The sequence below is a fragment of the Pteropus alecto genome, unplaced genomic scaffold, assembly GCF_000325575.1.
Source record: "Pteropus alecto unplaced genomic scaffold, ASM32557v1 scaffold111, whole genome shotgun sequence".
In the NCBI taxonomy this organism is placed as follows: domain Eukaryota; kingdom Metazoa; phylum Chordata; class Mammalia; order Chiroptera; family Pteropodidae; genus Pteropus; species Pteropus alecto.
In genome coordinates, this window is record NW_006431915.1 from 6,222,556 (window position 1) to 6,234,874 (window position 12,319).

Genomic DNA, 12,319 nt, shown 5'->3' on the forward strand with positions numbered 1-12,319 from the left:
ACATTTCTGGTAAATTCGAAAGTTCACGGTCTTACTAAAATAAATCATAGGCAACCAGGTGTACCTCTTCACATTGACATATCAGGTTCTCTTTTTTCCCCCTTTTATAAAAAGGAGGGTTCTTTGAGGGTTTTTTTTTTCTTTTTAACCCTTTCATAAGATCTTAACTTGAATTTTCACACTTTTTAAAACTTGCAAATTCTTTAAAGTAAGGTAGAGTTAGAAAACATGCAGTCACGGACGCAATGAACTTAAACAGCTCAACAGTGCCCCCTGATGGCTATACACACAGACAGGATGCTTGAGCTAGCTACCAGGGCTATATTCAGCCTTTATTATAAAACAAAATAGAAATAAGTGTCTCATCGAGATGAAACTCCCTCCCCGCAACTCAAAAAGTATGAAATGCTCACTTAAATCAGTAATGCAAACCATCCAAACATGACAAGGACCAAAGAATAGGAGACTGAATAACTATTCATTTTAATAAGTCACACGGAAAGGAATGCCCAAATTGAATGAACATTACTTGCCTTTCCAGCTCCAAATGGGGTAAATTCTTTTTGGTCTAAAGCCTTTCTTAACTAACCAGGCACCTACTCAAGACCAATACCACTCAGTGGCCATTTCTGGGTTGGCCCTCATATTCATTCACTACAAAAACATTTCTTTGTCGTGCTATGTGCCAGCACTGCCCTTACATGTTGGGGATAAAGGGAGAACACACAGACAAAAATCTCTGCCTTTAAAGAGCTCCTATTTTAGTAGGAAGAAAATAAACAAGTAAATTTAAAAATATAATTTCTGGAAATATGTTCTATGAAGCAGTTCAAGCAGAGTAAGTGGATAAAGAGTGATGAGGTGGATATGGGAAGGTTATTTACGAAAAGATGGGCACGAGAGCCTCTCTAAGGTGGTGATATTTTAGCAGGGACTTGAATGATTATAATGTAAAGAAGTATGTGGAGAGAGTGTCCAGGAAGAGTAAGCAGACTTTTTTTTTTTAATTATTATTTATGCCTACAGCATCTGGTCTTCCTAGGTGGTCTCCCATCCAAGTACTAACCAGGCCTGACCCTGCTTAGCTTCTGAGATCAGACATCGGGCTTGTTCAGGGTGGCATGGCCGTGTGGCTCCACTGGGGCATGGACCCAGGACCTTCTGCGAGTAAAGCAGATGTGCTAATCGCTACACTGTGGAACCACGACCAGGGTAAGCAGACCTATCCTAACACTAACAGAAACTCACTGGATAGTTTGGAGCTGGGGATGACATGTTCTCATGTGCATTTTTAAAAGATGGCTCTTACTGTGATGGAGATTAAGACTGGGGGCGGGGAGGCTTGAGAGGCAACTGTAAAAGCCGAGAAACCAGTTAGAAAGCTACTGCAGGAGTCCAAGCCGAGGTTGCCGGCCTGCATTAGGTTGCTGGAATCGTGAAAGCAAAAATGTGGAGAAGTGGTTGAATTCAAAATACATTTCAGAAACAAGCCAATGAGGCTTGTCGATGGATTAGAAATCGGTGGGAGGGATGAAATCAATCGTGACTCTCTTGGCCTGAGCATTTGGCAAGAATGCCAATAACTGAGATAGAGAATCCTGGCTGGGAAATGGATCTGGGGGTGAGGGAAGAGGTAAGAAACCAAAATTCTGTTGGATTTGCCTTTTAGATATTCAACGAGATATGTTTAAGAGCGGGGTGGATGTACAAGGGTGGAACGGAAAGGAGAAATAGGGACTAGGAGACATATTTGAGAATCCTCAGCATACAGGTAATATTTATAACCACGAGATCAGTAGAGATCGGCTAGACAGAAAGGGTAGATAATGAAGAAAAAGGAAGGGGGATCGTAGGGGGCGGGAAGTGCACCAATAAAAGTAGATGAAGCCAGCAAAGAAGATTGAGAAGGAACAGCCAACAAGGTAGGAGGAACCAAAAGCCAAGAGAAGAGGCATCCTAAGAAGGAGGGAATGTCAAATGCTGTAGAGAAAAATCGGATTAAGAAGGAAACTGGCCAGTGGATTTTGCAAGACGGAGACCCTTTCAGTAAAGCAGCGAAGGCAAATGCTTCCAGATTGGAGTGATGCAAAGGGAGAAGGGGAGGTAGGGATGTGGAGCCCATGCGGCAGACATCGCTTTCAAGGAGTCTTGCTGTAAAAGGGTGGCTGACAGAAGACAAAGCAGTCGCAGAGAATACGGGATCAAAGGAAGTATGTTCACTTTTTTGTTTTGTTTGCATTAAAAAAGGAGATTATGACAGGCTCGTACAGTGTGGGGACTAATTCTACATTGTGGGGAAGTGACTGAGATATGTTTAAGAGTGGGGTCCAGCGCACCAGTTGGGTGGGGGTGGGGTGTCGCCTTAGGAATGGGGGAACAAGAGAGAAGACAAAATGTACAGTTCTGCATTCAGGCAGCAGTGGGAGATTTGGGAATGGCAAGTCCTCTGCTGATTCCTTCTAATTTCTCAGTGAAATAAGAAACAGGAAGCTAATGTTCTGAGTATTGGCTCAGAGTGTGTGCGCGGAGGGGTATCACAGATTTGAGGAGAGACAAGAAAATAAGCGGAAAGTGAATTTGTTGGGGACGAGTCTGGGACTGCCAGTCATTGTTTCTCGGAGAGAAAAGTATTCTTAAGGCACTTGCAACAAGATCACAGTTAAATATGATGCTGAGAAAGAAACAGTAATAGGAAAAATTCTTTTTAAGTATGAAACATTTTAAATATTTCAAATGTCCAGAAGGAATACAACTAACACTCACGTATGCATTACTCAGGTTTAATCAATGTTAACATTTTGTTTCAAATATCTTTGTAAGAAATAAGTCATAATAAAACAGCGGCAGGCCCCTTAGCATTTCTCTCCAATTCCACGTCCTTCGTCCTCTCTCTCTTACAGTTTATTACATAGTGATAAGAAAGAGTAGTGTTCCTCTTTACCCAGGCCTACCTACAGGGCCCTGCTGGCTTTGTTCATTCAAATGCTGTCATTCAAGATTTACCTGTTATCTGGGTTGTCAGGGAGATGACCACAGGAAGTGCCGAAGACAAAGCCTGGACGCTGACATTGTAGTTGGTGCCCGGACGCAGGTCCAAGCACATCTCAGATGCCTGGCTGCTGGTGGTGATATTAAAGATCATTTCCTGGGCAAATTCCTTCTGATACCATCTCAGGCCCCGAATGTGGAACTAAAACACAGAAAAGTGCACTAGGTGACTCTCTGGCTTAAAAGGCTCTGAATGCCTAGATCTTTACCTTTCTCATGGCCTCTCTTGTTCTTGACTTTAAATTTCCTTCAAAAAGTGAAATAACAACAGTGAGCACATATTAGAGATGTAATACCATATGTATCATAGTTACAATGTTATCAGTATAATAAATACATTTTAAAATAAAAATGTACTAAAAGCCAAGGGCTCAACACTGGCAACTTCCTCTTTCTTGTTCTCATACATACAATAGACACACACTTCTTCCTACTTAATTCCTCTGGTAGCAGCTCATCCCCTGGTCTTTCCCTTTCTTACTGACAACCACGTATAACTTCAAAAGTTCTCCTGGACTCTCCAGGCAACGCATTCAGAGCCTGCTCAGGGTCTCTGGTTGTGGAGAGACACAGACGCGCAAAAGCCATTGGATTCCTCCATGGATCCTGCCTGAATATCAGCTCTGCACCAGGCTGTGTGCACAAAAAACTTTCCTGGCGTCTCATCAACCCCCAAGGTCTCTGCCTTCAAATATGCAGCAGATGTGCCTGTTTTCTTGCTTCTGATTACAACTGTTACTGTAAGTCTTCTATTGATAATGGCCGCTATATAAGTAGATTTTTAGGTTTGTTATTTTTTAAACCTCCCACACAAGACAAGCACCATAAATAGAGTAACTTTCAGAAACTTACTAAATACATCTCCTCTATATCAGCTGTCTTCGTTCTTCTCCATCTCAAGCAGGTTTCATTAAATATTGAAATGTTACCAATAATCTGTTTTTCTGTAAGAAGAGAAGAATGAGAAATCAATTGATACTCTGTACAAAAATATGACCTAATTAAAACATTTCCCGAGGATAAGCATTTACATAGGATGACTGCAATAGTATTTTAATTTAGAACTTACCGGTAGCAGCCCAAGAAACACCACTTTTACATTTATGTAAACTCAGTCTTGATGAAAGATTTAAGATTACAAGATACCGAATCAGAGGATCCCTCTTAAAAATTATTTAAATCTATTCACTGCAAACTCCCTTGGTTTACTAAGTTAAAACTGCAACTCACAGTCCTGGCCTTGGGTAACCTCGTTTATACAAATAAGCATCGGTTTGAAATTCTGAGCTGAAAGCAGCATTTCAGCACAGAATTGAGAATCGTTCCTTGAGGGACTGAAAAAGCCTATCTCAAGCAGTCAGGCTTTTCATGATGCAAAGGAGGAGGGGTCCCTCTGGGTTTGTGCTTCCTCTTCTCTTGTGATCAAAGCACTTGCTGGCCTCTGCTTAATTTCATGGTAATCAGTTCAAAAGTTAGTTCAGATCTGGTATGGTATAATTTCCCTAACTTGGAAATAATAGAGCAGACTTGCTAAGAAGTTTCACTGGAACACTATGATGATTAATAAGTTATAAAGACAACTCCCAAAGCGCGCGCGTGCATGTGCGCGCGCGCACGCGCACACACACACACACACACACACACACACACACACACAGGAAGTCTCGTTGGAGCCAAGCCTTTATTGTGTAAGCCCTTGGCCTGACAGGTTCCTACAAACGAAGCCGCATTGGTTGACATGACATGCTCTTTATGGATTGGGCAGCTTGGCCTAGTGAAAACCTGTTCCACAGGTCACATACTATACTCCAAATGATGTAAGACAGAATAGGTAAGAAAGTGTAGATGGTTCAGGATAACGCACCTTCACTACTGGGTATGGATGATAGTTTTAGAGATAAGTAGTAGTGGTCCAAGGAACGTCACACTGATGAAACTCACAAAAATCAAATAACTTCAATACTATTTAAACAGTTCCAGACCATAGAAAAGGTGGAAATCTTTCCAGCTCATCCAATACGACTACCTAATACGCAGGCCTAAAATGTACAAGGATGGCACAACCAATCACTAAATACACTATGCCAAACACATGTATCAATACAAAAATACGAAACAAAATACTAGCAAATAGAAGTCAGTAGTACATTCAAAGAGCGACACACTCTGACCACTATGATTTGTTCCAGGAACACAGAGATGATCATTATTGAGAAAGCTAGTAGTAGATTAAAAAGAAAAAAAAGTATGGTTACTTTTATTATAATAATAATTAATACATTAATTACATATTCCTGACTAAAAATCTTAGTAAAGAAAGGATATAATTTGATAGAAATTCCTTAATTTAAAAGAGGTTTATTAGAAACCACCATACTCATAAAACATACTCCGTAAAACAATGAAGCAATTTCTAGTAAAGTCAAGAACAATACAAGGATACGCAGTCTCATAGCTATTATTTAGCATTAGTCAGAAGATTCTAGGTAATACTGAAAGAAGCAAGAAAAAATAACCTATAAATACCAGGAAGAAGGGAACAAATGATGTAACTGCCGGTAAATCCAAAAGAATCAACAGAAAAACAAACATGAAATTGTTTGAAAATAGAAAAGCAAATACAAATAGGAGTTTGGCAAAGTACACTCAAATACAAGAACATAGAAAAACTAATAATTTTCTATATACCTGCAAGAACAAGTATGATAGGCTGAATAATGTACCCTTCCCCAAAGATGTCCACACTCTAGTCTCTGAAATCTGTGACCATGTTACCTTATATGGCAGAAGGACTTTACAAATGTGATTAAATAGGAAGATTATCCAGATGGGCCCAATGTAGTAGCAAGGGTCCTCATAAGAGGGAGATAAGAGAGAGATTTAAGGATGAAAGCAGAGCTTTAAAGATGAAGAATAGGACCACGAGCCAAGGAGTGTAGGCAGGAAAAGACAAAGAAATGGATTCTCCCCTCGAGCCCCCCAGAATAAACACAGACCTGCTGACACTTTGATTTTAACCCAGTGAAACCGAGTCAAACTTCTGACCTCCATAACTATAAGAGAGTAAATTTGTGTTGTTTTAAGCTATGAAATTTGCAGTAATTTGTCATACCAGCAACGGGAAACAAAAATGACAATTAAAAGACAATTAAAAATTAAAAGATTCTTATTTGCAAGAAAAGAGCTGTTTCGCTGAGCTTTGTGACAGCATGGATGGACCTCGAGATAATCATGCTAAATGAAATAAGCCAGACAGAAAAAGTTGAAAATCACATGATAGCACTTATATGTGGGATCTAAACCGAAAAGCAACAAATGGACAGAACAAACAAACAGAGACTCATGATGATGGACAATAGACTAGTGGTTACCAGAGGGTAGTGGGGAAGACGGGGGAGGGGAGGTAGATGGGGTAAAGAGGGTCAAATATGTGGTGACAGAAAGAAATCTGACTATGGGAGAGGAACACACATTGTAAACATATATATGCCTTACTGTTAAAGTGTACAGCTGAAACCTATTGGATTTCATTAACCAATGTCACCATAAAAATTAATTAATTAAAAAATAAAATAAAATATAATTGAAGAAAAAAAAGAGACCATGAACAAACTTCAAATACCTAGAAATAAATCTAACTAGAAATGTCCAAGACTTACATGACGACTTTTTTAAAATATTCTGAAGGACATAAAAAAAAACAAAAAAAACAAAAAAAAACAAAGAGAGAGATGCCACATCCTTGAATGGAAAGACTGAAAAGGGAAAAGATGCCAATTCTCCAGTTAATCTATAAATGGAATGTACTTCCAATGACAATTCCAATGGACCCTCTTGGAACATAATAAGTTTACACATCCATCTGATGAATATTGAGAAAGCTCTTACCATGTGCCAGGATGCTTTAGGGGCTAAAAATAAAGTGGTAAGCAAACAAAGTCCCCGCACCTAATGGAATTCATGCTAGTGAGAAAGGCAGAAAAGGAACAAAAACAAAAAACTAAAAATATAATCTTGTACACTGGTAAGGACTATGAAGAAAAGCATCGTACAAGGACAGTAAGGATGGCCAAGGAAGGCCCTCTGTGGAGGTGATATGTGAGCTGAGACCTGAAGGACACGAGTCAGTGAGCCACCAAGAGTAGAAGAGGGGTCAGACAGAGGGCTCCAAGGTCAAAGTCCCAGATGCAGGAATCAGCTTGGCACACTCAATTGAGAGACAGCAATTACTGCTAAATTCCTTTGGGAAAATAAATAAGAATAGCGAGGGAAAAAATTGAAACAAAATTATTGAAAGAGGACATAATCAGGTACCGATGCCTATTATAAAGCTGTAACAGTGTTCCACAACCTTTTTTTTCATGATAGCCCCACAAGGAGTCTTTTTAAACAGCATATCTGTGGTATTAAAATTTTATAGAGGGTGAGAGATTAGGGGGAAAAATGTTTTAAATTGTGTTTCTTATGTACCATGTGTTTATGCTTCATATATAAAAAGAATAATAGTTTTTGGCTCTCAAGAATGAATTTTTACCCTTTTGTGAGTGATATCGCTCCCACTGAGGATGCTAGAGTAATTAAAGTTTGTTACTAGCAAAGGAATAAACAAATAGATCAATGGAATAGAGTAGAACCCAGAAATAACTCCATCTATGCATGGGAATTTATATAACAGTGGAATTTCAAATCAGTGGAAAATAAATTGAGTTGGGAAACAGTTATCCATAGAGATAAACACATATTAGATCCCCACCTTGACCTAACAGGCAAAAATGATTCCAGCTGTAGTACATTTTTTAATTAAAAAACACACTAGAAAAGAACACAGAAAATTAGTTCTATAATCTTGGCTAGGAAAGAAATTATAAGAGAACTAGAAAATATTTTTTAATTTGAATAAATGAAATCTTTCTTTATGGCAAAAGATGTAACGATCCAAATATAAAAGACAAAGAACAAATTGAAAAAATTGTAACATATTTGAAAAGTTGATGGCCCTGGTATCTAAAGAGTATTTATCATGAAGATAAGTACCACCACCAATATACAAAAAAGATCAATAAATAGAAAAAGTAATTCATAGGAGAACTGTAATAGGTCATTAAATAATCAAAGAGGTACAAAATAAAATAAAATAAAATAATAAAATATGCTTTTCACTTACTAGGCTCTCAAACATTAAAAAATTATAATATCCAATGTTAGCGAAGGTACTGAGAAACAGATGCGTGTGTAAACTGATACAGGCATGTTTCACTTTATTACACTTCCCTTTATTGCACTCTGTAGATATTGCATTTTTACAAATGAAGGTAAGACCCTCCACCAGCAAAAAGATTATGACTTGCTGAAGGCACAGATGATGGTGAGCATTTTTTAGCAATGAAGTATATCATTAAGGTATGTACTTTGGTTTTTTTTAGATGTAATGCTATTACACGCTTAGACTACAGTATAGTGTAAACATAACTTTTAGATGCATGGGGAACCCAAAGAATTCGTGGGACAATTTATTGCAATATTCACTTTATTGTGGTAGTCTGGAACAAATCCACGATATCCCTGAGGTATGCCTGCACAATCTTTATGGAGAGGAATGTATGAGGTCCTTTATTTTAGCAATTCCATTCTTAAGACTCAATTCTACAGAAATATCCTTCCCAAGTATGCAAAGATATAAGGTATTTCATCAAACCTAAGATGCCATTCTTATAAGACATACCATTATTTTATCTAATTAAGACAGAAAAAAATTCTGCCAAGTAAACTGTGTCATGATTATTTTCTTATCTCTTTTATACCGGTTGAAAGAGCTTTTGCAGACCTATGGAGACATTAATATTTTATCATATATCATAAAACAAAAATATAAGCAAAACTGATTGACACACTCCTAACATGTCTTCATATTTAGTATATAACAGTTCTCAATCACTTTTTAATTAAGAGTTATTAATATCTGTATTGGCTTTCTAGAGTTTTCGTGGGGCAGTATTTCTTAAAAATGTGCTCTATTTCCTCCAGAATTTTTTTGTAAGCCACTGACAAGAAAAGGGTCCCGATAGAGGACAGCTGGTCCTGAGTCACTTCCTACCCTGCTCTCTGATCCTTTGCCCTGTCTCTTATACAAAAATTCTTTCTCTGGATCATTTTTAGTGGTCACTCTGCCTTCTCAGTCTCTCCTTTCCTCACCCAGAAGGCCAATCTAACCTCAAATCTTTAAGTTGAAAATCCAGACCTGCAAGAATGCCTCAGAGAAGAGGAAATTTGGCTCCTCTTTCACTAAATTGTTTGAAACTTGGTTTCTGCTTCATTAATGTGGGTGAGCAACACTGTGCAAAACCAATCATTACTTCCTCTGTGTTCCCACAGTACCTTGAACATGCCTCAATTACATTCTGTGTATTGTATTACTGTTAATCCCGGTCTATTGCCTCACTGAACTGAGAGCTCCTGGATGGGAGAGACTATGTCTCACTTATCCTTGTACTCCTAGTGTCCAGGACAGTGGCAGGCACAGCATTCCTGGTCATTTAAATATAAACAATCAGCAATAAGGGGAAAGCTAGGCAACTGATACCATATTAACCCAATGAAATACAGGTGCTCTGAATAAGATATAGTCTCTGCCCGTAACATGTACTTCATCTAGAAGAGGATTTACACCCTGTTTCAGGATATCAAAAACACAAGAGAGCATATGGTAAATGTCATAAGGTAAATTTAAGTAATAGTTAACATTTGATAGATGCTTATTGTGTGTCAGGTGTTGTGCTGGTTTTCCATAACCCATTTAGTCTCAAAACAAACCCATGATGTAGATATTGTTAGTCCCATTTTTACAGTTAAGACAACTTACTGCACAGATGTTAAGTGACTTGCCCACAGGCACAAAGACAGTATGCAACAGATCAGAGATTTGAATTTAGATACCATGACTCCGCAATAACTTTGCCAAACTCTTACCTATACTTTCGCCTGAAACAGAGTATGGGAATTCAGAAAGAAGGAAATACTTTCAGCCGGGGAGATAGTGAAAGAAGGAACAAAGGGAATATAGAAACTGAAGAAAAGGGAGGGAATTGCAGGTGAAAGAAATAGCGTGAGCAAAGATACAGAGGTGGAAAAGTTAGCACTTAAGAATTTATTATAGATAAGCGTTCCAATTTGTTCAAGAACAATGGTGGCCTCCTACATCTCAATCTCTCCACACGATCTCCAAAGTAGTCTTCAGCTTCACAAGATGAGCAAATAAAACACTATAAAACCAGTGTTGACATCCTAACTGGAAGACAGAGACTACTACTCATTTTAAATTACTTTTTAATAGAAATAATAAATACCAAATTCCAGCAAAGTTCTCTCTCAGTCTCCCACAACTCACTGTAGCGAGTGAGAAGGTTCTAGAAGAGCTGAGTGAAACGAAGGGCCCTCGGGTAAGCTAGATTCACTCCGAGAGAGAGAAATTCCACCTTATGTGTGAGAGTGCTAAAAAGAGACCTACTATATCAGAGCACGGGCGACGAGCAAAGGATGAAAAGCCTAGGAGACTTCAGGTTAGTGGTATGAGAAAGTAAGTCACTGCTTCTGGGAAAGAAGAGGATTAAAAGGAAGAAACTGGTGTCCTTTGGAGACTTAGTGGTAACGGGGAAAAGAAGCGAGGGGGAAATGCTAGATCCTACAAGGCAAAAGAGAACCCCAAAACAGAAGAATACACAATTCATCCCTACCCTCACCAAAAAAAAAATACATATTCTTTAAAGAACTGCAATTCAGTGACAGAAGAGGGCACTCTTAATTTAGAAATTTCATTAACCCTCCTAAACTACTAATTTTGTCTATGGAATTAATAGACATTTTAATAAAAGGACAATTATAATCAAAACATTTCAACTGGGAAAAACACATTTTTTAGGAAACCCACAAACCAGAAAAATGTAACCCAATAAACTGAAATAAACATCTTCAAATAAGCACTGGGGGTATGAAGAAAACACCCTGAGTCGGAAATTCAAACAGTAAGAACAGGAATGTTGGAAACATGGTGGAGTGAGAGAGTCCCCTGATCTCTCCCCTTGAAACAATAAGCTGAACATCTAAAACTCAACAAAAAGCTTGGAATTCAAAAACTCAACAGAACACCCAAATATCTCAACCCAAAAAGGCTTTCACCAAGACACATTGTATTAAAATTATCAAAAATCAACTACAAAGACAGAATTCTCAAAGCAGCCAGGGAGAAAAAAAACGGTAATTTATAAAGGTAAATCCATTAGATTATCCTCGGACTTCTCAGCGCAAACCTTACAAGCCAGAAAGAAATGGAATCAAATATTTAAACTATTCAGTGAAAGTAACTCCCAGCCTAGAATAATGTATTCAGCTAAGCTCTCCTTTAGATATGAAGGAGAAATTAAGACTTTTCCAGACATACAAAAATTGAGGGAATTCTCCACTACGAGGCCTGTACTTGACTATCAGGCAAATAGAAGCAGAAGAGTGCAACCCTTACTAAGAACAGAGGATTATAAGCTTAAATATTAAGAAGAGAATTGCTACAGCAAGATAGTAATGAAATGTTCAATGAACACATAAGAACAAATTGAGATAACAATGACTGAAAAGGGGGGGATTCAAAGGTCCAAATTTGCAAAGGGGAATGGAGATAAGGCACGCGCAGAAGAAAATGGACTGTATATATACATAACTATCCTTTACATATTCATAATAGTAACCACATGCCAAAGATTCAGAACCATTGTATATAACATAAAACAAGAAGGACCAGAGGGAAAACACACAAAAGCCAACCAAAATAAAGAAAACAGAAGCACAAGGACAAGGAAGCAGTAGAAACACTGTGCTACCAGAAAGCAAAAGATAAAATGGCTATAAGAAGACTTCGTATTTCAATAATCACCCTAAATGTAAATGGATTGAACTCACCAATAAAAAGGCACAGAGTTGCAGAATGGATTAAAAAAAAACCCACACAACCATATGCTGCCTCCAGGAGACACATCAGACACATTTTAGCTCCAAAGACAAATATAAACTCAAAGTGAAAGGGTAGAAAATGATATTTCAAGCAAATGGCATTCGTGGAAAAGCGGGAGTAGCGGTACTAATATTGGACGAAATAGACTTCAAAATAAAAAAAAAAAATAAAGAAAGCTACTAAGGGACACTTCATAATGATAAAGGGAATCATGCACCAAGAAGACAGAGCACTTATTAATATCTCTGTTCCCAATCAGGGAGCCCTGAAATA

General features: G+C 38.1%; 1 protein-coding gene across 3 annotated transcripts in view; it reads right to left on the reverse strand.

Annotated features, from left to right (window-relative positions):
• SUSD1 (sushi domain containing 1) overlaps positions 1-12,319 on the reverse strand; it is a 171,774-nt gene that overhangs the window by 94,981 nt on the left and 64,474 nt on the right. For all 3 annotated transcript variants that reach the window (XM_025041553.1, XM_025041557.1, XM_025041551.1), the window contains exons 11-12: positions 3,901-3,992; positions 3,004-3,190 (exon numbers count right to left, since the gene is read on the reverse strand). In XM_025041553.1, the coding sequence (XP_024897321.1) occupies positions 3,004-3,190; positions 3,901-3,992 (279 nt within the window). The remainder of the gene's footprint in view (positions 1-3,003; positions 3,191-3,900; positions 3,993-12,319) is intronic.